Here is a 27,977-nt window from a genome sequence, read left to right on the forward strand (position 1 = left end):
AGAGGAAACTCCTGCCTCTGTTTTCTGCTGTAGGTAAGACAGAACGATAATGGGAAAACAATTCAGTAGCACACATTCTCAATTATTTTTCAGGTGTAACATAAAACATTCAAAGTAATTGTTCAATACATCTTTATTCTTAATGACTGAAAACAAACAATAAAAAAAATCTCAAGTAAATATTACTTACATAAATTATACTATACCAATATCAAATAAATCATGTTTAAATTGATTACATATTTTGTATTATGATGTGGACAAGTGCAATAAGTTGAGCGTGTCCATATAAACACAACAGATAACTTCAGTGTCCAGAACTTGTATAAATAAGCGACGGACAGATAAGCAAGATACAGAAAACTAAATATAGCATTTGAAGTAGTTCAATAAATTCCATTTGCAGTTTGCAAAATGTTGATATATTAATAATTTATTTCATGATTTACAAACTACGCCAAAATCAACATTGCATTTAGATTGTTATTATTTCGTTTTATAACACCTAAACCCAATGTACACAGCGTTCACACGTTTTTTGTAATGTAAAGTATTTTTTTCCTATTTTCTCTTGACAAAAAAGTGTTATGATAGGCAGTCGATATCTTATTGAATTACTAAAACATAATGATATAGATGTATCATACAATCACGAAATATTTATCTCGTGCTTGATCCCATTTCCCATGACAGCTATGCAAAAAGTTTGTTATATTTGTGTATTACGAACTAAAGCATTAAATTAATGAAAGAAAAAAATAGAAAAAGATCGACTCTACTTATACTGCAGAAAAAAATGAAATCCGTTTACCCGATTATACAATTCTTTAAAAATAAAATGATACCCAATGATTTTCAAAATACCTTAATGCTTTTGAAATTTTAACACTTCACATAAATAATCTCATTAAAAATAACCATTTTTTTCCTTCAATTTTGTCATTTTATAATGCATTTATAATTGTTGACATTAGGCCTACAAAATACATATACTTGATAATAATGTAACTACATGAAATATTTACTAATCTGTTTAAGACATTAAACACAGAACACAAGCATTTCACTGAAAAAAGTTTTCAGTTTCCTTGTTGGTTTATTTATAGGTACTTATTTAACACGCAAGATTGGCTTTATCTAAACATTGTCTTTAAAATGCCCTTTATCAAAACAATTATCTGAATACTATGGCAACATAGTGGTGACATGGAAAAATTATGTTGAACAAAAATATTTATTTAGGGTTTGTAATTGTTATTCTTTTTCGTTGCCCATGTATAACTTATTAAATTTTACATGAGCTCGTTGAAGATTTTTTTTTTACACAAGATGAAATAAAGTATGTTTTGTCCTAACTTAAACATATTTTTTCATGCCACCTCTGTGCCTCCATAAAATGCCCTCTGAATGTAGACTAGAAATATGCGAGTTCATATGAAATCAAGTAAGGATGCATTATTGCTTCATATACAACTTTTTCCTATATCAGGGGGACATAAATTGCAATAACTAACAGGAAAATAAAAAGTTAAAAGAACTGAACAAGAAAAAATGTGTATAACGTTACAGATTTTGTAACTTTCCGTAACGAAAATCTGAAAAAAGCCAGTTAAACATCTGGTGTTATAGAACACACAATATCGTCAGGTAGATACAATGTACAAATTGTAGATACGGTCATTGCCGATCATTACATTGAATTTGAGCAACTGCTATATGTAATGTGTTATAATGTAAAAATCATCATACTAACGTGAATATAACTTATGGTAAAATCCTGTCTCGCATACACAATACTTAGTACATGTTCATGTATTTGAAGAAGGAAATGTTTCAGGCAGAAAGGAAGCAGTTGAGCCTATATAAATATAAGTTGAGCCTAATACTTATAATCAAAACGTATACACTGTAACCTATTTTACCTCTCCTGTTGGGGACTGCAATAATCTGATGTCATCTGAAGTAGAACTTTTCATGGCCATCACTTTTGCTTATTAGGCATTTTCCAGTAAAATGCTACTGTTAAAGTCATATTATTTACGTGGACAATGCAATTATATTTCCTAAAACTTAAAAACGAAACATTTGGCGAACAAAAAGGTATTATTTGGATATACGCACCAGTGAAACAATTCGGCGCATCTTAAACAGTGCCGAAAATGTGTTACAGAATTGGAACAAAATCGACATACTAGATACAGTTTAAGTAATAAAAGCAAATCCATGTCTTAGTTGCTTCATGCCCTCTGAGTCAACAGTTAAAACTTTTCTTGAAGTGTTGGTACCGTAATTGTATTAACATACAAATAAATTGGAGCAATACTGCTTCTTAACTTACACATGTATAATATTTAAGTGGAATGTTATGGTACATAAAATAAATCAGTTTTCGTCACAACACCAAGTAATGACTGAGGACTGTTAAGGCATGAAAAAATAATCTTGTGTAGAAAATGCAGTAATTTTGATGTCTTTTCGCCGAACTTCAATCTAAACTCTAACACCACGTACTGTAGAGTATTATTCATATACGTCATAAATGCAATGTGTACATCTAATATATTGCACGTATTTTATAAATAAATTCATAAATGCAATGTAACTAAATGGCAACTACGAGATCAATGAATAAACAAATATTACAAATGAACTAAAAAACAGCATGATTCACATGTATTTTTAAGTATTCACTAAAAAATATCTTATACGCTGCAATATGTAATATCGATTATTGGCGTTATGATTCTTACCTGTCAATTTTCACATTGAGTTTTAAGGTATCCGCAACATGAATCAGGGTTTGATGCTATTATCCCGAAATTCACAATGCAAATGTGCACGTTACTCGATATTACCCTGAATATCTGCCGGGAGATTTCTATCTATTAAACTAACGAGTATCGATATTTTTGAGCAAACAACTGTTTTGCTTGCATTGCCTTGTGAAACTAATATTGATATTTTTGTCAATATGTAATTAATTTACAAAACAATGGAGTCGTGAGGCAAATAAAATAAAATGTATGTTATACAATGTAGTTTATCACAATTATTTCAGGACTTTGAAAGTTAATACTTAATGTACATAAATGAGGAAGTGGCCAATAAAATGCACGTGTGCAGTTAAATGGCATAGATTAACGTAAAGGAATAAATACACTATGACAATAAATATAACATAATAAAACAAAATCGAATGCAACAATATACTTTCAGGTACTGAATCATACAAGATAATCCATATCAGTAATTTTATAGGATTTCCATAAAAATAAATCTCTTACTTATTAAGTAGTGCATATATATATCAATTACAAACTCGTCTGTATCATCAGTCGAAATTGAGGCTAATTTTCTACGGAAGCGGAGAAGTGATTTGGATTTGAAAGGAAATGAGATTTTAGTCTGGTGGTTACAGAACTGTTTGTTGGTATGGTGGATGGCTCGTTTGTCTTTGAATTTCGAAATCTCTGACACAACAAGCCAGCAATACAGTTATGCTATTTCTTTCTGAGGTTTGTAAAACAGGGCGACTATATTTACGCACTCAAATTGCATTTTTAGACATTTGAGGAAAACTTTAGGCAAAAACTGTAAAGCTGAGTTTGCAATGTTATATAAATGTTGATACCACAATTTCATATTTGCATTTTAGTGCAACATGTTCAAAGAAATTCGTCTGGATCTATGTCTGTGAATTGGTAGAAGTATGGCATGTCATGAAAGTGGTGTTCATTAGTCACGTGTCTAAGCACCTGACCAATCAACAGAGACTGGGCGTATGTAACAGCTTCACTGCGGTCCCTTGCCAGTCCGACCTCAATTAACCAATTACACATATCCTGGCCAGTGAAAACAGACTTATACCGCTGTAACCTGAAACTGTATCAAACATAATGTGTTACATATGGATAGGAATAAACAGTTTAGAACAAGATTTGCTTTAATCAATACTTGAAACTTGACAGTATGTATTCACATATTGCAAAAGTGACATACTGTACTCATGGTTTGTACAGAAATTAAAAAAAAAAAAAATTCAAGGACTTTTTAAGGACTTTTCAATGCATTTTTTGTCATTTTCAAGGCCTGATTGAAATCAAATTTAGAATCAATCAATACAAAAATCAAATGTTGTCGGTTTCAACTTCTGGAACAATAGCTAAATTGATCATTTATCATCACTGATAATTATGAATGAAGAAATAGTTCATTAAATGATGTTCTGGGATATGTCTGAATCAGAACAAGAACAAGGTGCGGCGTCCAAAATTAAAAAAAAAAAAATGGATTTCAGGTTGATTCTCCAAAAATACTTCTGCGGCAAGTTTGTTTAAATTTCATCTTCATTTTACGCTATAATACGAATTTCGAATGAGGAATCAAATGTCATTTTAGAACAAATGTATTTTTCAAGGACTTTTCAAAGCCTTTTGGTTAATTCAAAGACTTTTCAAGGCCAAACTCTTCATTTCAGGATTTTCAAGGCCAACACATGAAATCAAGGACTTTTCAAGGCCAGTACCAACCATGGTACTGGTGAATTCGAACAATTGCAATGTTAATAACGCATTCGTATGCTGATTATACTCAGTGCTGATCTAAGACTATCGCTAATTATGTACCATTCATAATACATTTTATATACATGTACGTGTTGCAGTGATGATATAGTTTATGAAGTTAAATGGGAAAAGACACAATTACACAGCAGACAAGTAAATAACACACATCTGCTTCTGTAAGGGAAGGTTTTCCAGGCGAGAAAAATCTTGGTAAAAATATAGAATTTAAATAATCGCATTAGTGAATTGGTGCATATGATATATCCATCAATAAAACAGAATTGTGGTTAATGTCAATGGTAATGTCAATGGTATACTTGTTCTGTTGATATAAAGACATTTGATTTTGAAAATCCACACTAACCTACATGTAACCCTAGCTTATCTTAATTATCCAAAGAGTTCATAATATTATTATAAGAGTAGTTTCTGTTTTTGGACATATTACAAATAACATTATCAAATATCGAAATACAGATGTACCTGTGAAATTTATATTTTGGAATAAAGGAGGATTTTATTTTAAAGAAACTCACACTTTGTCTGATACAATGTCTTTGATACAGTTGTCTTTGTGGTAGCGTAGAAATTGATCACATAAATGTCGAGTTTTCTCATCCAAATCTTCTCTGTCCGGTATCGCAACAATCTCTATTCCATAGATCAAACGGCGCCACCTATAAAACGACAATTTGTATATCCATTCATATCATATTACACTATATTTTAAACCATCATTCATTCAGTAACTTTGTTAAACTTGCAGTGAAACCGTACACACACTAAATACTACAAACAGCATCATTTTTTGATACAAAGTTCTCTTTGTTTTTCTATTTCATGTACATATCTTCATCATATTTTATTTTCATTCCATAATTTCTATGTGATTATATTTTTTACAACAAATGTCTGCAATGTTGGTCAGTTTTATACAAGAGACTGCTCTTAAACTGTCCTAACAGTAACAATATTTATCTGTAGTGAGACACAAAGTATCAGCGGAATTGTATCATTGCAATATATTTGAAATAGTAATCGTGGTTTCTCATTGCAATATATTTGAAATAGTAATCGTGGTTTCTACCATACGAATCAAGGTCAAATCCAAGTAGGTCATTGAATGAGAACTGCGCAACAACATTCAGGTCATTCTTAACAGTGTATAAAGTACATGTAGAAAAGAGTAAAAGCACAAGGATAAAAGAAAAAGTAACTGTTGATTCAACATAACTTTTATGATAAAATGATAACATGACTATCCAGAAACCTCTTCAAATGATTTTATGTAAACAATCGACAGCACAGTAAAAATGTATTATATAGTTCACATTAAGTAGGACCTAATATTTAGATATTCAGTTGAATTTAATATTCAACCTAAATTTAAACAGATGCAATCTTCTCTAAACGCATGACAATATGTAATAATTATATTGTCATAGATCAAAATTCCCTTTCTATGAATCGGTTCATGCATCCTAAACCAGAACAATGTTTACAGAACACACAACACATAAATAACACCGACAACACGGCATGCAATCTGTACAATATACAGATAATATTTTAACCATACACCTAACATACAAAAGCATAATGATCATGGTTTTTTAACATGAAACGATGTAATATATTTCTTTTTCATCTGTAAAATGCTTTAAAGCTGGAAAAGGGGTGAATAAGGAAATCCATACTACAGGTAATACGTATACTATCATTTCATATTTATGTATTAGCAAAAACTTTCCAATAGAGAGGGAAAAAGAAGATATTCACAATGATTAGCGATGTGTCTCTTTAAGGTGAAAATTTAGGTGATAATTAGTAGAACATCTTTAAAATGTCATTGCAAAAAGAGGCGAATAAAAAAATATGGTGCATATTAAAAAAAAAAGAATACAAAAATTATTCAAATATTTTTTTAAACGAGCACAACTGTGATACCAAAGCTCCACATATTATTTATGACCAAATTATCAGAACAGTAATGTACATATAAGCAGACAACACAACAATATGTGACTTGGCGTAGAAATGTTACCTTAAGCACAAAATATTCAACCATTTTATTTTACTATTCAGGAAGAAGCTGGTGAGAAGAAATAAAATTAATAAGAAATATTATTTTGTGCTTAATGTGAAGAAGATTTGATAAAATTTTATACAACTGTGTTAAATTGCAAAGTAATTACATACAAATGCATTTTGGTGACCTAACGGATAACAAATGTATCATATAATATTATATGAAAGTTGTATCAAGCCATCTCTAGTTTAACCCTGGTGGTCTCATAATCACAATATATTAATGTCATCTTAAAACAGGAACTTGTGAAACTTCAAATCATTTTCACCTTCCTCCTTTTTGTTATACAGCTTCATACTCAGTTACCATTTAAGTACTAGCTCAAACACTTACTATTATAATTATTACAATGACCTTGGACTTGATTACTTATTGATTTAATATAACAATAATTTGTTACTTTCAAATTGTTAGAACACAGCTATTGGATTTCATTTGGTTGTTGACATAGTTGATGATCAAACTTCAGTGAATATGATATTACTGGTCAAAGAGGCAGCAAGTATACACATTAGACAGAATTTTACATAATTTAATGACATCAAGTTGATCTAATTCATTCACACTTATCTGGTTAATGTACATGTGTCATAACACAGATAGTAAGAAAACTTAATAAAATATTTTTACCCAAAAACAAATAACATTTGAAATTTTAATAAATCAAAAATTTGCTATTCTGCAGATTTTTGTTGTTGTTGTTGTTGCTTTTTTTGCATCAGTCATTCCAATGTCCGATGAAATTGAAAATATATCATTCTCACAGATCAAAATTTCTAGCTATACTTATAGTCAATGTCGAAACTAAAACAAAAAGCTAAGCTATATTACCACCCAAAACTTTAATTTTTGTTATTTTAAATCACAAGGGATTTAGTTTTTGCAATAATTCGCCAGGAGGGCTATTTACAAATTCTAATCCATCGTAAATATTTGTATGTTTTGACTAGATTAAGTGAATACTTTAACTGGTAATTGCATTCATCAATGTTCTACAGTTCGCTATATTTAGTGCAACAATGGAATGTTGTTACATGAGCCAAATCATTTTTATAAAACCATATACATAATTATGTAAATCAATAATTTTTTCTAAATGTTACAGAAATAATGACTTGAAGACTGATAGAAATGTCAGAATATCTATTTTATAGTGCTATAAACAAGTGTTTGTACTTACTTTCTGATACAGGGCAGGAAGATAAACTTTGTATCAAATCCAAATATTGCTAGTAGCAGGAATCCCTATAGATAAAAGAGTAAAATCAGTATTAAAATTAAGTATAATTAAGAGCAAAGTTGTTTTGATAAAATAATATCGGTAAACACATCAAATAAAACAAACCTTAAGTCAGTATATTCTTTCCAGGGAAATAAATCTAACTTTTAAATGAACTTGTGTTGATACAGATACAAATTAATTTTGCATGCCCTATGTTCATAGTTTAATAAGGTTCTCTTTTTTTTACAGTAACATGCTCCAAAATGGAAATTAATTTATGTTTCTGATAATTAATGTATTTCAAAGTAAACCTACCTGACCGTAGTTAAAAACACCATCTAGAAACTCAATCTCAACATAGGTTCCAGATTTATCATAATGTCTATGCATTAACCTCCAACTACAAAGGAATATACCCTAAAACACAAAGAGATTTAGGAAATATTAACAGTAAAATACTTATTATAATAATGACACCCCATAAACATTTGGGATATACAGAAGCAAAGAATCATTTAAACCATCTTTATTAACTAATGATCATAAATGACAGGTTATCAGTCTTAGAATGTATAAAGCCAGTGAAAAAATGGTAACATTGTCAAACTTTACTGCTGGAAGTGTCATGTTTCAAGGTACAATCTATGAGTGTAAAATGATACTTGCTGATTTACCAAGGCATTTAGTGCTGTATCTATTATTGTACTCACCACTATCATTGAAACTTGGTTATATATCAACAAGATCATGAACTTCCCACTCTGGAAATTGTTTTTAGATTTAGACGGAGACTTTGAGGTTACTGTCACACCCGATTCCTCTGATTGGATGAGAGCCGTGTCTGCATGATATGATCTGACCAATCGGGCACAGGATCGCCTCTGGTCCTGATTACAGGTTCCATATCTACACACTTTATCTTCCAGACTTTCCTGAACTGATGACGCCTCACTGATAGATGAGTTCTCTGATGATAACAAATTGTCTCTCTCACTTGGGAATGGCACTATATCCTCAAAGTCTTTATCTGTAATTATATAATTTCAAAATTAGTATAGCAACTTTTTATGAGATTTCAAAACACTGGAAATTGCACAACAAATATAATGGTACAAAATCTTTTAGCTTCTAATAAAAGGGATATGGTTTACATAGTTCTGAGAGACTTTGATGAAATAATTTTATAGGTAATAATACCAGAGTCTCTCACAGTAAGGTTGACTGCAGGTGGGTATAATGATATTAAATATATTAAAGAAATATTAGCCAGTTAAAATAGCTACAACCTTATTCTTCGAGTGATTTATATTACATAATTAATCCTATAAATAAGAATGACGATTTGAATAACCCACCATCTGATAATGGTGGGGTAAAAATGCTAACAATAGATCTAAGCAATACTCAAACTTCTTTTTTCCTGTTATAAATAGATATTGATATAAAAATCCATGTACCCCATTCTATTTGGTATAAAAAAGAAACATGATCCACAGTAATTACCTTGTAAACATCCTCCAGTACAGGTATCACAGTTCTGTTTGTTTTCTGCAATCTTTCTCTCACACTCGCTGTTCAAACTTAATGAACCAGTGAATGAACCACTCGACTCAACTCGACTTCCAGGAAGGCTTTCTAGGCCCGTTTGAACACTGGACGTTGTGAACTGTTCTGTGGCTCCACTATAATTGTTAGCCCCTGATTTTGTTGGTTTTGGTGGCTTGTATATTTTTCTAGGTCTCTTCTGTTTTAGTAGAGTTGTACTATCGCCCGAACTTTCAGAGTTGGATGTGAGGCAGGCTTCAGACCTTTCTCGACTGTTCCTCTGTTTTAGTATCAGGCATACAATGTTGATCACGCTACATACAAATAGCACTACCACAGACAGGATGGACTGAAATACAATGTAATTTATGTATAAATATGCTGTACACACAATGTAAATTATGTATAAATATACTGTACACACAATGTAGTTAATGTATAAGTATACACACAATGTATACACACAATGTAATTTATGTATAAATATACTGTACACACAATGTAATTTATGTATAAATATACTGTACACAATGTATTTGATTTATAAATATACACACAATGTAGTTAATGTATAAATATACACACAATGTATTTAATGTATAAATATACACACAATGTAGTTAATGTATAAATATACACACAATGTAATTAATGTATAAATATACACACAATGTAGTTAATGTATAAATATACACACAATGTGTAATTAATGTATAAATATACACACAATGTAATTAATGTATAAATATACACACAATGTAGTTAATGTATAAATATACACACAATGTAGTTAATGTATAAATATACACACAATGTAGTTAATGTATAAATATACACACAATGTAATTAATGTATAAATATAATGTATTAATGTATAAATATACACACAATGTAATTAATGTATAAATATATACACACAATGCAGTAAATGTATAAATATACACACAATGTAGTTAATGTATAAATATACACACAATGTAGTTAATGTATAAATATACACACAATGTGTAATTAATGTATAAATATACACACAATGTAGTTAATGTATAAATATACACACAATGTAGTTAATGTATAAATATACACACAATGTAATTAATGTATAAATATACACACAATGTAGTTAATGTATAAATATACACACAATGTAATTAATGTATAAATATACACACAATGTAATTAATGTATAAATATACACACAATGTAGTTAATGTATAAATATACACACAATGTAGTTAATGTATAAATATACACACAATGTAGTTAATGTATAACTATACACACAATGTAATAACATATGTAATGCATAAATGTATATAATTTTGATATACATGTACATTGTATAAATGTATATAATTTTAATATACATGTACAAAGTTGCATGAATGCATATGTAACTGTTCCAAAAATGAATTTAATGTAGGTATGCTATCAATTTATGCAAAGGTTTACTCACAGTATTTTTTTCATTGAATTACACTATGATAAACAATTAAATATAGCTCAATAAATATAATCATAATTATATATAAATAAATGGAACACCATTTTAACTAAAATGAACCAGTTAGATATTGTACAGAAATTGCCCCGAACCAAATTTAGAGTCATTGCTCCCAACTTCTTACCTTAGTTTTCATCAGGTTTCTGTTTTAGTGAGGTGTGGTGTGCAGGTGTGTGTTGTGTATCAGGTGTATTATAAATCTAACACAATATCTGTAACATTTTCATGTGTAGTGAAACAGGTTTTGTTTACAATATATTATTTAAAGTGTAGTTCTATCAATTGGATTATTACTATTATATGTAATGACATTATCACAATAAAGGAGTATTTTACAATGAATGTGGTGTGGGAAAACCTGGATGTGACTGTCTGATATTGTAAGTTTCCCCTCAGGTATATAGTTTTACATTTTGGATCATTAAGACCCAATTCTGTTTTCTTGTATATTTTGTGTGTGATCTTAAACATATTAAAGTATCTTGAAGGCCTTCTACCTAGCCATGGCTACATGTAAAGACATCATGGTTTTTAAAACTGGGCTTATGATTGTATGTTAAGAGAAGATAAATTTGACATGAAATATTAACTATATAAAACACTTTTTTCCCAATAAATTCGCTTGATGTGTTCATTTGGCTTTTCAGCCCATATCAATGTTCTAACATGAAAAGTGTTACCACAAAATGTACCTGATCTGAACCATAGTGGAATGATGGGTCAATTTCATCATGGACGTGATGGGATCCCAAGATAAACAGCAGACCAGTACAGAACACAGGGAATCTAGATAAAATAGAGAAAACAATGTCATCTACATAAATTAAACTTCATGATATACAACAGGATTGCTTCTTGTCAAAATTGTAACTTGCCAAATGTGCTTAGGTTTGATTATTTGAAAAAAAAAAAAACCAAAAACACAGAAATGTCAAAAGTAAAACTTTCTCACGATTAAAAGGCAAAATATACACAATTTTCTACAGTGTGATGCTATGATCAATCATCTAAATCGATCTGAATATAATGATTGTGTCACCTCACTTTAATTAGATAATTATGTAATTATAAGACATACTTACCCAAAGGCAAACAGATACATCCATGCTTTGAACCGTAGTACAGAGCAGAGACTACGACAGTGAAGCATGTACAATGCTAGTGATATCATAGCTGTCCAACACCGGGTGGAAAACACACCAATCAGAATCAAGGCAAACTGTAAGTAGTGTTTCCATGACAACTGGCCACAGTCTTGTCCATTGTATATAATCATACCGATACAGGAAAGCAGCTGTCAATCAAGTACAAAACATAATCCAAATAATGTAATATATCAACAAGTTTGTCACTGTCTGTATAAAAATTTACAAACACAACTGATTTTATTTTGTTTCCAATCTGTGTATTATGAATGACTCATTCTTCTTCAAATAACAGTGATTTAAAAGGGTATAATATAAAGCAAGCCATCTATCTCTAAACCCCATTTTTGAATTGTTCAATATGGTACAAACTGGGGTCGTTGTGGCCAAGTAATTAGGATGTTGTGACAAATCAGTACCATGTTCATGCCCTCAACCTCTACCTCATGTATTTAAGCAGTAGCCAGGAACTGACAAGTAGTCAGTATGTTCTGTTTTTTTTAGAATAAACCTGAAACATCCTTAAATGACCCTTGTTGTTAAACAGACCTTAAACCAAGCAAACTGAATGATACGCACTTCTGATATAGCTACACAAAAACATCTTATCAGTTTCAATGATCAAGCTTCTGAAAAGGGTCACAGAAACGCTGATAGTAATTATAGACTACATACAGTAAATGAAAATGAAAACATTGGCCCAAACTTACGTGTGTGAAAACTAAGCAGAGGAGAAATTGGTGCGGCATTTTCTTGTACCGCTTACTGAACAGTAAGATTCCGATTACCCAAACCTGAGGAAATAAAGTAGAAGCATTTTATTTACATAACTCATACTGTAATCCTGAACATTTCCATATTTACCGTAACTCCATAGTAACCATATATAGCTAGAGTACCTATATGCTGTCTTTTTAGCACTTGAGGTGTCATTGAAGCACTATCAATTTACTTCACACATTTTATATTTAGTAAAAACTTAAACATGTACTCTAGACATTTACATGTACATGTAATGTCTGGCTCAACTTCTATAATCAACAATTAAAGTTATTTTAAGAAACAACACCAGACATCGCGAATTTGGTTGGAACGACGGACATGTCCGGAAAAATTTGATGCAGACCGCCAATTTTTAAAATCCGGTCCGGACCGACTGTCTGACATTTATGGAGTATCAGAAGTCAGTAGAAACGGCAAGTCTGCTCATTTAATTTCACAAAATCATTTTTGTTAACCCCATAGCAATGTAGAATTTAAACTGCATAAAATAATCATAAAAGCAGCTGCCTGGATAATAAAAGCAGGAAGTTATGTTTACTATTAAAATTCACATTAATGTTCAGTCGGGCAAAATCTTGTTGGGTCCAGCTTACTCACAGTCCTTGCCGGTCCGAATGTCCAGCCATTTTTTTCAACTTTTGCAATGTCAATAACACATGTAATGGGTACACTGTATTTTTCACATCATGAGATTCTAAATAGATATCTTTTATTCACTAGCCTGAGGTCTTGTCTGATCTAACTAAAACGACTTACACAACAGACAACACTAATGATACTTGTGTCAAATGATGTCTCCAACAACAATGTCTTGTAATCCATCTCACTATTCACTACCACTGTCAACATCTTGGCAGACATAAACATCATAGGGGCAGAGAAAAATGTCCCCGCAACCATCCCAGTAGCAACCTGATCAAATTAAGAAATTGTCAAAGTCAGATAGAGCCTCAGAGTTAATTAGCATTAAAAGTAACTGAATTGTGTGAACTTGTGCATATATCACTTTTAACACTTAAAATTCTGTAACGCAAAATGAATGATATCAAAATTTTGAATTAATATTCTACGATTACACTGTACATCGACTATAGATTCTTTTGCTCTGCACCCTCAATTTATATGAAGCATGCATCAAAAGATCTGAATTTTTCAATTAATATTTTGGGAATAAATTTGTCACAGTGTAAAATGGAAATCATAAATCTTAATAACATGGATGAATCAATTTCTTTGCAAAGCACAAATAAGAAAAGGAAGAAAAATGCAGACACAGCAAAGTCCTTACAAATTATAATCACAAACATTTTAGAAAATACGATTTTCTATGCTAATACATATGTGCATACATGTACAGTGACTATATAACTCACCGTATCCTGGGCAACAGAGTACTGACTGGCATACAGAAAGACAGACGGTGCGGTGGGGAATGTACCATACAGGAAGCCATACATGCTCAGTGACATTGTTTTATTGGTAGATATAGCATCTCCAGAGGCCCTCTCTAGAGTCCCGACGATCTGCCATATCACCAATGGTAACACCAGTCTGATGAACAAATCAGATATCAAAATATCAGAGTTTTAAAAATAATTCAATTGATAAATATGCAATATTTTAACAAAACTTCTAACAAGGACTCAAAATCTTGTAGATACGACTCAAAAATCTTATCACTGGTGTATATACTTCTATTACTACATGGCTCGAGATTGCCTATTCGTTTTCACACATTTGTTTTTCAAGAGAAAATTTCTATGGTCAATGGTACATGATATAGATCATATTACTTGAACAGCCCTATATAATCTAAATCAATTTTATACATAAAGTGATAATTTTGTTTCTGTGTTCCTAGTTCAATGACTTACGCCTTGGCTGCTATCAAGAGCAGAGGTACCAGTAGTCCTATACCGACGGTCCCCGACACTTTACCCACCAGACTGAGGCCCAGGTAGAATAGGGCAGTAGCACTGAATGCATTGCCTACAAATCATGAAGCAATTAAAATTTATTAAGATATTAGTCTTAAGTAGCAAAGTCACAGACTAAGAGGCTTCTAATCTGATACTGGCAGTATGTCATTTCACTTAAAAAATATTTTATTTAATCAAAACCTATATATACGCCCTCTCCACATTGGTAGTATGTGCTGTATGCAAGTACATGATGTTCAAATATTTTTGCCTACTGATTAACATGGTTACCATGGAACCATGAATATGAAAACAGCAAATATTTCTGTCCATGATATGATCTGAGAGCTCCAAACCATCAAACAGTAGCCACCTGTAATGTTTACATTACCTATAACCTTGATAATGGTAATATTAAATGAGAATTTTTTTTTGTAATTCTTATATAAGACATATTTGTTGTTTATTATCATCATGAGTGGCTAAAGTGGCTCTGACTGCTTTGTTATTTAAGATAATTTTGCAGACTAGCACTGCATGCAGGACATATAAATACCCTCAAATGGAAATGACAATATCAGACTGCATGGATATATACAGGTTATATATATACAGAGCGATTCACGATTGGACAGGACAAGAAGACAGACAAGTGGACTAGACTCACAGCAGATGTGCTATAAACCTTCAATACAATTTTACTATTCAATGATTTTCACAATTTTATTATTCAATGATTTTCACTAGCTGTAAATACAGTTTTGTGTAAGAAACTTTACTTACCAAGAGCTGTGAGAATGCCTTCAATGACAGAAGGGAGATTATGCTTGAAGATAAAGTTGCCAATGATTCCAATGACAGTCATAAACACTATTGGGTTTGAGATGACCCCCTTGAACACATGCACAGCCACCATTGCTGTACTTGTGTGAGGAGTAGCCTCCAGTGTCTTTGAGACTGATCCAGAGTTACCAAGAAGTGATTCACTCTCCTGACTGTGTGATGAGTCTTTGGCGGCCTGAGTGCGCCGTTTCTGTATCTCCAGCAGGATGAAGCCTATAGGATTCAGGAATACAACTGAGATAGGAGCAATCAGGTAGATATACTTCAGATAATCAGGGTGGGAGTTCTGATACAAGGCCTGGACTGCAAACAAAACAGAAATGTTGCTGTTAATTTTAATGAAATATAATGTTTTAAATATATTCAAGTTTTTTAAAGGACAAACTATAATTTGACTGAATCAACATATTCATTATTCATTTCAATCTACCTTAAATACCAAATGTAAGAATTAATAATCTTTTATTATTTTTTCATTATTTTTTCAATTATTTCTTGAAAAGCGATACAATGTATTCTGATATTTTGTGAACAATGAACATGATCATACTACGTCTACTACAGTCCAAACTGCAAACCAAAATAATGCAGTATGAAAGGAAATATCATATACGAACAATTCTTTAGATATATTGCATTATATTAAGAGTATGTAAATCAATTGGAAACATAATTTTCAAACTCAGTACTTACTGATTGGATAACCTAGTGCAAAATCATTACTTTGAGTGGCGAATATTCCAAACATTCCAGCATACCCATAATTCAGGGGTCGCTTGGCAACCAGTGTAACAAACACTACCAAGAAAAACACAAGGGACTTGGATATCAAGATACTCGTCAAAAACATCCAGTTCACAACGCTGAAGTCGAGTATGCACATGTTTTTAAACAGAAGTGCTGGAAGACAGAAGTTTGACACAAATAGCCCGATTCCTCGACTCTGTGATGATGAAATGAGACTAACACGCCCAGCAATGTAGCCAGCCAAGATGATGAAGAAGCACTGGATGATGGCAGGGTATAAATTATCAATAGATACATTGGCCTGGCCCGATGGTGTGGTGGAGTTCCCCACCTCCATTTTGGTAGTATATTAAGGAAGCAGAATGCACTACAAATACCTCTCACTATATAATGTCAATAGTTTGGGAGAGTCTTCAATAACCAAGATGAATATTGCATTGTCTGAAAAAAAAATATATGAAAGAATCATTAATTACTATTCCTTGCATCAAAAGAAATTTGGATGACCAAAGTAACTTTTATTTTAAAATAAATAAAATTTGCATGTCATCTCTTCATTGGTATTATATATAGGGAAATAAAAAAAAAACCTTAAATTTATCATTACTTTCAAATGTTAAATTAATTCAATAATTTATGTTTATAAATTAAATTCACAGCTTTTAAAATAAGACAAATTTGTATGAACCAATATACCTGGTACTGTACTGTATACATAATTTAAGCAATTAATAAAGATAATTAAGCAACTACCTGCTGCAAGTACCATGAGGTGATCAATGAAAACGTTAATGAAAATTCCATCCAGCATTTCACTAAGCATGATAACACACTTTTTAAGCAAAAAAAAATTGAAAATTACCTGCTTGAATTACCCATGATTTACTGTTATATTTGTGTATTAAGTTGATTGACCAAGAATGTTATGTAAAAATTAAGCTATATGAAAATAAAAACATTTTACTTTCTAGTTTAACTTTTTTTTTTAATTCAAAAGATTCATATTTTCCAACAATGATATAAATGAAAGAAAGCAATGTTTTAATAGCAACAATTACCAGGTACTCTGAATACATTGACCTACATTGTTTACATTTTGATATAATATTATCTATCATTATAACATTACATGATAGCTTAGGTACCTGTTCACCTTGTCCTTGCCATGGCGATGACCCTGGCGACCTAAAAGATCTGGCTACGTCATATTCACATGGTCCTGTATCTTTATCAAGAAAGCCTTCACATCCAATCCACAATCTGACAGCACAATTCAGGTAATTATAAAAGGCTGTTCACACCAGTTATTATCTCATATATACCTGCAACAAAAAATAAATCATTATTATGCGACACATGTTCCATAAAAATGAAAAAATGACAAATCTGAATTAAGACAATATTACTTCCTGTTCATGTCTGATAGTAATGTACACTGCTGGTGTGTTTAAGCTAATTTACACTTTCATGCATTGCTGCAGACAATCCATATACACTAAAGTAGGCCAAGATATTTCATCAGTTAAGCAATAACATTTTTTCTGTCTGGAAATTTATTTGCTTCCATACCCCAGCAAACAAGCGGGATATACTGGTACATATATATATTGTTGGGCAAATCCAGAAAGAATTATATTAACTTGTATATTTAATTTGTCTTAATTAAACTACATTCAAATTCATTAAAACTGATTTACCATAAATTAATTACTTGAAGTATGTTATCATTTTAGGTCTTGTCAAAACCAAATTTTACACGATAACTCCAGGCCTAGGCCACCCATGATTACTGGGATGCAGCCATGCAAGAACACTTTTTAATACTCAATACTCAGTATTCATGTGCTGCTCTGCATATATATATATATATAAAGTCATTGTTGGGTCTGCTATCTTACCACAGCCTGGTAAAGAGTTTATTTGTTATATTTCTTAGTCCATTAATAAAATTTCTTAATATTATGCAAGCTTATACGTACATGTATAAAAATATCTTTACCTACATTATAAATGCTGCATTTTAATAAGCTTTATCCATATGCTGATCAATGTAGACACTTTCTTATCATGATGCCTGGTTCATACTACATAGAAAAGTGATACCATGCAGTTATTTTCCTATACAGTATTAAAATATTGAAATGAGTACACATAGCAGAAACCTTCTATATAGTACAGGAATCAGGTCAATTCTAACCTGATGAACTGCTACAGTATAAAAACCATTATCAACAAACTTAAGGGGTCAAACTTAAAATAGTGACCCAATCAGTGCTTTGTTTTGTTTGTTTGTTTGAGTTTTACAGCCCATCAACAACTAAGGTCATTTAGGGCCAAACTACAACTAAGGTCATTTAGGGCCAAACTACAAGGCAGGCATTAGTATTAGGATATAAACGAGGACTGTATCTATTAGATCAGGATGAGAAAAATGGCAAGTAAAAACTAAAACAAAATTGTAAATGTTAACTTAATAAAAAGAGTTGCATAGGATAAAATAGTTTTGGTTAAAACACTGTCACATGAGAAAACTCATGCACAACGTTGACGAAACGATGAGTGTTGCGTTGATATGATGATAAGATAAGATGAGAAAAAGTTCAAATTTTATCAAAAATGCCGATCTCTTTGAGATAAAATGTAGTTGAAAATATGATTATGTTTCACAACATGGAACAAAGTGTACAAAGTGTACATCATGTTATCTTGTATGTGTTTAAAATCAATACAATGCAATAAAACATGCTCCACTGTGAGAGGAAAATCACATGCATGGCATGTAGGAGGATCCTCCCCTCCCAATAGATACAGTCAATCAATGCAGTCATATAATGTACAATGTGTCAGATGTAACTTCCCTCTAATTCTATAGCATTAATGTGGATGTTATTGTTGTAATGTTCTTACAAGTTAGTTTTCTTCTGGTTTTAATTATTAAATCCATTCAGGTTAACTTGCTATAGTAAATACCCTTCCCATGGCCTTGAGCTTAGCCTCGAGCTCCAGTATATATATAAGCAAATCTTCTTTCAATCAGCACTTCATCTATAGCTACTTTTATCACTGTAAAATCTTTGATATCAGATAAAATCAGATAAATAAGATATCAGAATAAACAAATAGCTATATATAATAGATATAAAACCTCTAGTTTGTTTATGATATATATATAGATAGTTTAAGAATCATTGACACCTTATTTATTTATAGAATGATTTCATATGGTTTGTCCCATATTTTCTACTATGATTTAAGTAAAAAAAAACAAACATATATATATATATATATAGAAAAAATGTCTGATTAAATTTATTTCTAAAGAACAGATATTAATCATCATTTTGTGTTGCACTAGAATACTAGATATCTAAGGGCTTATATATAACTTATCAATTATTCAATTACTTGGTAACATTAATTTACTTGATTAAAGTTTTCTATTTTTTTTTTTTTAATTTCAATTCAGTTAAAACAATTTTTTTCTTTCTTTTTCTGCCACTCTACAATCAATATGTAATGAATTGGATTTAAATTTTGTCCAAAAAAAAAATATCATAATTGTATTTATTACATAACATAAGCTAAACCTGGTACATGTATATATTAGAACGATTTCTAAAGTTATATACACATACAAGTTACAGAATGTAAAAACAATTTCTCACTAAATCCACTTGGACTGAAGAATTAATGATATCAAACCATTTAGTCTATTTCAAGCCGCACTCAAATTTGTATCAAAAACCTACCTTGTCATTTACATGGTTTGTAGACTGCTCTTGGACGCCATTTAATATACGTATATAATGTACGACAAAACTTACAGAATATGGACCTTATAATCACGGATGATAAAATCCAGTAATGTGATGAGGGTGTTATCAACCACTTATACAAATATATGTCAAGCTTCACTGGTTATTGGTCCTAAAATAAATTCTAAAATAATATAGGGCGTTCCACAAAGCAAAATATTCTACATGTTTAATGACTAATTAGTAGTCTTGTGACACTGAATAGTCTTTTATCTCCACATGACTTTCAGTCAAAAGCAGGACTTTTTGAACATGACGTGTATGTGTTTTATAATGCATCAGTAGATTGAAGATGAATTTGGTTATTTTAAAAAGAAACATGTATAATAAAAGGTATCCTTCTGTTTAAATATAACTGGAACTTTAATTGCATTTAGGTGTTATATAATTATTATAGGGGCCAATACAGTAGCCAAAATTAGCAGGGTTTTATTTGTTTAACGTCCTATTAACAATCAAGGTCATGTAAGGATGTACGCATGCTAGCTGGTTAGTGGAGGAAAGCTGATATACCCGGAGAAAAACCACTGACCAGTGGTCAGAACCTTGCAACTGCCCCACATGGGATCCGAACTTGCAACCAAGAGATAGAGGGCTTGTGGTAATAAATCATTAAGTCTTATAGCTACCAAACTTGTGTAAGTGTATTGCACGTCTTACCACACCTGACCCAGGTTCTGGCAAGGGGTTTCGGGCCTTATAGGCATAAATACCACATGCAAGAAATAAAGAACTCTCCTGAACGTTTCTATAAGTTTATTAATTTTTTTATAGGTGAAAGGTGATATACATTGTACACACACGTGCACGCCGCCCTCTTACCTAGGCTGCCGCTTGGACACTTACAATTAGAAAAGGACAGCGCCCGGCTTCTTCCCAACAATGCATGCACATATTACACACACAAGGAGTACATGACAGTGACACAGTTTAACATGGACTCACCATTTAAAGAGACAATTCACTCAGGCTAATTCTTTTACATAACCAAGAAGCAAAATATGGCATAGATGTATTGTTCTACATTTCTTATGAAACATATAACATGAAATATTGACAAATTAAAGTGAATAGTCGGGCAAAGGAAACCAGTCTAAATGCGTTCTTTGGCCTTCCAAAAGTCATTGTATACCATAATGATGGTCAAGTTCTGCTTACGGTGTCCAGTTTTGACCATTGAAATTTTGGGGAAGCCCCGTGTAAATTTAGCACAGTTCTAAATATAAATTCGCCAAACTCTTTGAAAACGAGGCTGCGTGGAAATGTCAACATGGACATGTGTTTCTCAGTCGTGTCGGTTTCGTTTCGTGTGATAAACCACTAATGCGGTATGCAAATTGTTGTTTTGAGATGATACATTTGATGCAAATGAAGTATTCTTACATTAATGACAATGCTTTGTAATAATTTTTCGATAAAAGCATCTTGTACATGGAAATCGACACAAATATTCGGCCGATGCAGAGATGGGGCCCCGGCAAGGGGCAATTATTGCAGCATCGCATTCGTCGTATTTTACATCAACCGAATCATGAAGGTTAAGTACAAAAAATCGTAACATAATTTCCCATTTAAAACCACACGAAAACGTTCCATAGAACGTCCATGCATGTAGCTGTCAAAGATGTGAAAATAAATTAGCTCATACATAGATATTTTACAAGTACAATATATGTGTTCAATTATTCGTGTAGTTTTTTTGCAGAGATTTAATTAAATTATCTATGTCTCTGTTTGTTTTTTTTTTAAACAATATTTGAGTTCTGGAGAGAGATGACATGAATGTCCAGCTGGAAGGAAAGAAACTTTTATGATGTATATGTATCGATCGTACAATGTATATATGTAAACGTACATTCCATGTAGCTGCTATAGAATTACAACTAGGAAATTAATTCTCTCAAACATTGATAATATTTAATTCTTCACATTCATGTAGGCCTATGCTGTGAGAATTAACACATCATATATATTTCCAGAAAACATATAGGCCTACATGTATGTTACTTTCCTTTTCTGTTGTTTCCTGTTCTTTTTTGTGCTCTGAAGAAAAAGATGATTGAGTTGAAGAAAAGTAATTAATTAAGAGAAATGTGTACCACAGTACTTTGTCTGTAGCCGAGGGGTTCTATACTGTTTTAATAGTCCAGTAATTAATAATTAAATTGAAAATTTCAAAATTAAGATGAAATAGTAAATTCCATTTTTGAATGAAGTGGTTCCCCTCCTTTGAGAGTACACAGTGTGTATACCCTTTTTGCTTTTTAGGAATAATACCTGAATAGGAACCTGAAATAACATGACAATTAATCAGGTATGTGTGTGTTGGGGGTGGGGGTGGGGGGGGGGGGGGGGGGCTAAAAGACAGAAGAATCATGAGGTTGGGAAGTTGTCACTTGAGTGGGGGGTTGAAATATAGAAGAAATAGCTACAGATAACTGGAAGTGGAAGGGTGCTTTATCATTGATCTGGTCATTGCATATTTGGGGTTTACATGGCTTTTTTTTGGTTATTTAGTCTCATTGATTTTGGAGCAACTTTGAATCCATATGGTACTGTATATCTTTCTTTTTTCCATGTGTAGCTATTTCTTCTGTATTTCACCCTCCGCCCAAGTCACGACTTCCCAATAGGTACCACTTTTTTGTTTAGAACTCAAATCAAAGACAGATGTACATAGTACTACATACTACATTTTAGTCTATGTGTTTGTAATCACTGTTACTACAGTATTAATACATAAATGGTCTATGTACAAGTTACACATAGACAATAAATGTGAAATTTGGTTCAGACAAAAAGATTTTTAACATTTCAGATAACTTGCTAGTTTTATGGTTTTATTTATATGTTGAGTCTACTCTTGTAAAGTAGAATTTAGAAATGCTAAGACAATGGTATCTATATTGCTATATGTAAAAAAAATCCTTATATTTTAAAAGTAATTGAAAAGCTATCTCACAAGCCCTGACAAACAAATGGGCCGGCATATGGATGCAAGAATTATAATCACTGGATCTAGAGGACTAATATAAACAAATATTTCTACAAAGTTAAACAATGAAAAAGTATTGCATCATAATTTTATTTAATGATTACAGTTGAAAGGAACATTTAATAAATTAATACTGTTTAAATGTTCTGTTCATGATCTTCTAGGTCCATATTGGAAAAGTTTACTTTCAAGAGCACTCATATCAACATTCTTCAGTCTTCATATGATGCTAATTGTATGTATATGTATACATACACTTGTATACAGGTCCAAGGGATGAACTTTCTGTATTCATGTCACTAAAGATACAAAATTCATTATCTATAGTTCCAACAAAAATTCAGAATAATTATAAATGACACATGGCTGCAGTACATTTCAACTCTGTAAAGTTTGTCATATACACATGAACCAGGTACAGTTGTAATAAATATACAAACACTATTTATTATTATGACCAGAAATAATACTGTATGTGTCCTCCAAATATATCTAAAGAACAAGCTAAAACCTACATGTACATATGTATATGTGTATATCAGAACATATACAATACAATTCTACCAATTAACCTACAATGTAAATCCTATATACAATGTATGTGTATAACACTACCAGAACATGTACAGAACAAAAATTTACAATTAAAAATCTATAAATATATACATCAGAACTGTATGAATTGATCGGTAGCATAATATTATAGATTAATTGAAACAAATCTTAGCTTGATAATGCACTAGCGGTTACATTCTAACTGTACATGCATTACAACGGTACATTTTATAAATATACAGGGCATTCATTACCCCTAAAGAGGCCCCACGAAAGAACCGCTATTTACCCCAGTGTTACGTTTTACGCGATTGGGGAACAGGTATGAAACATGTGACCATATGTGACCACTCATTTATGAAAAAATACTGCTAGGGACTATTTACATAATGATCAAAATACGAAGACTCACTCACTATCAGCTGAGCAGGGAGTACCGGGTAGTAGGCCTAGGTACGTACAGAAGCGGTCCGGAGCCGCGTGCTCGTTTGAACTGTTCTCTTCACTATAACAAGTTGTATTAACACTCTCCATGCGTCGTAATGTTTACCGAGTCAGGTGTTGGGATTGTCGCTGCTCCATTGCCTTTCCTTTCGCATTTTAGGTGAGTCAGTTGGTTGTTTTGGCGGAAACCTTTTGGTTCAAAACTACGGTAGCCATGTTTTGTTTACTACGGAGAGTGGTGGATGTTGCGCATGCGTTAAGATTGACCTGCACTCATAGCCGGTCGGGAGGACTTTTAGGATTCCCATAGATATTATTATTTTCTTCGCATGTACAGCGATTTTGACGGAAAGTTTTATTTTTCTAATTCATAAGAAATTATACCGGATATATTAATACCATTTTTACCGATTTTACAGTCACTTGCCGGACTATTCGCTTTAAACGTCATTATTAGTATTTTAATTGATACCGTTGTACTTACAAATCGTCGATCAATATGATTAAGCAGGTACAATATGTACGCTGTACCCATACTCGAGCCAAAGTCGCGCACGCACGTTAAACAAATGAACTTCATAACCACTGAGAAGGTGACAAAATGATTTTTAGGCAAGATAATTCACCTAATAAGGTAAACATACTACTGTCAGAGCGATTTGAGCAGTTCCAGACAAAAGTTGCATTACTCTACGAGCAAGGGACAGGGCTCGGCATACAAGATGTTCGACCACAAAGTGTAATGGCGGACAGCGAGCGAGTTTGAACATTTCACACACATTTCACCACCATGGGCTTTCCTGGCATATCACAGTAAAACCAACTGATCTAATATCCATTAGAACTGGGTTTTTTTCCGATATGTACAAATTTTAATGTTCTCTTTGACTGAATTGTCCCTTTAAGTTCAGCACAACAAGCAACCCTCACACAGAGACTACATACAAAGACATCTACTGGACAGCCCCCAGCTCAACGAAGCTACTCTAGACTGCCCAGCGGTCACACGTGCGCCGGTGGTATATTGACACAGCTGGGCCAATCACCGGCGCCGACAGATAGACACACCCACCCTCACTTACATCCAATCACACGACATCTAACGCACGACGGAAATACACACATACAACATGGTGGACATAGTACACAACAGACGAGAGATCCCAGTGACGACAACATATAATCATTATATTTACAGGTAAGACATTCTCACTCCTAACTCACAATCGTTCCAATACAGCACACATACACACACTAGCTCCATCACATACTCTCGCGCATCCAGTAGGCCCACAATCATGCATTCCATAGCGAACTTCCACACTTGTATATAAGTATGCACTTCCATGAAACATTTGAAATCTTCCCATTACCATCAAGCTTTAATTGGTTGACTTTCCAATTCATTTACTTTCGTTTTAAATTAAGAATGAGAACATGGTTAGAAGATATTGTCAGCTTTATAATATATGATGTACAGACAGTAGGTCTAAGGTAGGTTTTAAATTCTTTGTTCTTGATTGTAACATAGCACTGATACATACATTGTAGTAAATGCAGGGGTACAAGTATCGGGTACCGCCTGATATTGAAACCCCTGTAAATGTACTAGTATTGACCATTTTATTGATCATATGCCACTGGCCATTCAGTATTAACATATAGCCCTGCAGGGTTAACACAATTGAACAGCTGCTATACTGCTACTGATATAACAGTTATCCAACATTTAAATAACTATAATTACTATCTTAAAGGATTAATTATTAAATGTGAAATATTCAAATTTAGGTTACAATTTCCTTGTATTTGTTTTTAACACATGTGCATTTTGTATTAAAAAAAAAAATTATTATAAAAACATCCCGGCCACGTGCACAATAGTGTACATTTTCATACATGAAAGTCACGTGCACACCACAGGCGTATACATGTAATACTGTGTCAAGGTTTATAACTCGGCCAGCAATATAACACTACCCAATTTCAGAACAAGTATGATTATTAATTTATTAACAAACCATATAAGATATGACGATGGGAATACTTTTAATTGACAGCCAGATAATTTATATACATTTGTTTATTGTATCATATACCAAATTAAAGATAAATTATCTGGCTGTCGATTGAAAGTAGCCCCGTTGTCACATCCAATACGGTTTGTTAATAATCATGCTTTTTCTAAAATTGGGTAGTGTTATATCGCTGGCCGAGTTTATAGGCCTAAGTCTATAAAGCCAAATGTCTGTGGTCATGCACACACATCCTTTTATTCCAGTATGATGATCTGGGCCCAGTTTCATGAACATTCCTTAACTGTAAGGAATTCTGTTACTTAAAATTTCCCATAGGAAAGCATTACAGAAGTAAAGGAAAAACGTTCAGTTAAGGAGCCTTCCTTAAGGTTCATGTAATGGCTTTAAACAGTGATATTTTGCAAGCCTAAAACTCATTACTATGCTGCAATTGAACAGAACTAATTTCATTAATTGTTGGTATATACCCTGGCTAACTGTCAGTCTTACTGTTGATATGTAATTTGTGAAGCTGCGTGTAAAATACAGTAAAATATGAGAAAAATGTATATTTCTGGAGAAGACATAGAATTCGTGTGAATTGCATTGATGGAACCAAATAATCATGCCATCGTGTTCAGTTGTGAATATGCCAGGTACTCCAACAGTTTGTTTGGCAAAATCGGACCAGCAAATAGCGCAGGAGCCTAGTGTAGTAAATGCAAATGGCTGCTATAAATGGCGGATCGAAAATATCGCATATAAGAAGCCATCTCAATTGATACAAATGTTTTTATAGACACCATAAGGTACTCTGAACATAACAAGAAGACTCTTCACGAAAAAAATAGTTCAAACAATCTGTTTGGGGCGAAAAATGCAAATTTCCGGAAAGAGCCTCAAAGTCCACATTTTAACTATTTTTTTCGTAAATATTCTTCTTGTCATGTTCAGAGTACCTTATAGTGTATATAAGAGCACTTGTATCAATTAAAATGTCTTCTTATATGCTATATTTGTGATCCGCCATTTAAAGCAGCCACTTGCATTTACAACAATAGGCTCCTGCGCTATTCGCTGGTCCGATTTTGCCAAACAAACTGTTGGAGTACCTGGCATAGTCACTACTGAACACGATAGCATGTTTATTTGGTGCCATCAATGCAATTCACACGAGTTCTATGTCTTCTCCAGAAATATACATTTTTCTCTTATTTTACTGAAATTTACAAGCAGCTTCACAAATTACTTATCAACAGTAAGACTGACAGTTAGCCAGGGTATATACCAACAATTAATGAAATTAGTTCTGTTCTATTGCAGCACAGTAATGCGTTTTAGGCTTGCAAAATATCACTGGTTAAAGCCATTACATGAACCTTAAAATATGTAATGCTTTTCTATGGAAAATTTTAAGGTAAGGATCCTTAAATTTAAGGAATTTTCCTGAAACTGTACATATACATTGAATATTTTTTGTATAAGGGAGGTGAGTACAATGTAAACACGACCTCTCTTTACTGAATTGGCATGTTGTAGAGAATTTTTTTTACAGAAATAGACATTATGTTACAAATTAAAAAGTACCTGTGATCTTGACAGCTGTGGTCACGTTTATATCCACATGCATATGTCTAATCGAACGATCCATCCGGGTAGGAGACGCTTACATGTTTAGATTCATTGCGTTATCACAACGTGTTTCAAGTACTCGCATTGTAAACAGAAGTCACATGTCGACGGCGTGTGTGTGCGTTGTATAAGGCAAGCCATGACCGTCCGACGGAT

General features: G+C 32.4%; 1 protein-coding gene across 2 annotated transcripts; it reads right to left on the minus strand.

Moving 5' to 3' along the window:
* Positions 1-114: 114 nt before the first annotated feature.
* LOC138314907 (lysosomal cholesterol signaling protein-like) lies at positions 115-27,977 on the minus strand. 2 transcript variants are annotated; one of them, XM_069255529.1, is made up of 17 exons: positions 27,777-27,977; positions 17,508-17,684; positions 16,309-16,803; positions 15,556-15,918; positions 14,728-14,842; positions 14,227-14,404; positions 13,610-13,765; positions 12,781-12,864; positions 12,008-12,219; positions 11,618-11,711; positions 9,380-9,770; positions 8,587-8,903; positions 8,192-8,293; positions 7,835-7,899; positions 6,610-6,657; positions 5,102-5,242; positions 115-3,882 (listed from the first exon to the last, which is right to left on the minus strand). In XM_069255529.1, the coding sequence occupies exons 3-17, from the start codon at positions 16,697-16,699 to the stop codon at positions 3,666-3,668; spliced, it is 2,874 nt and encodes a 957-aa protein (XP_069111630.1). In that variant the 5' UTR covers positions 16,700-16,803; positions 17,508-17,684; positions 27,777-27,977; the 3' UTR covers positions 115-3,665. The 2 variants fall into 2 exon arrangements, with proteins under 2 accessions (XP_069111630.1, XP_069111631.1); XM_069255530.1 differs by lacking the exon at positions 6,610-6,657.

The sequence above is a fragment of the Argopecten irradians genome, chromosome 2 (assembly GCF_041381155.1).
Source record: "Argopecten irradians isolate NY chromosome 2, Ai_NY, whole genome shotgun sequence".
Lineage (NCBI taxonomy): Eukaryota > Metazoa > Mollusca > Bivalvia > Pectinida > Pectinidae > Argopecten > Argopecten irradians.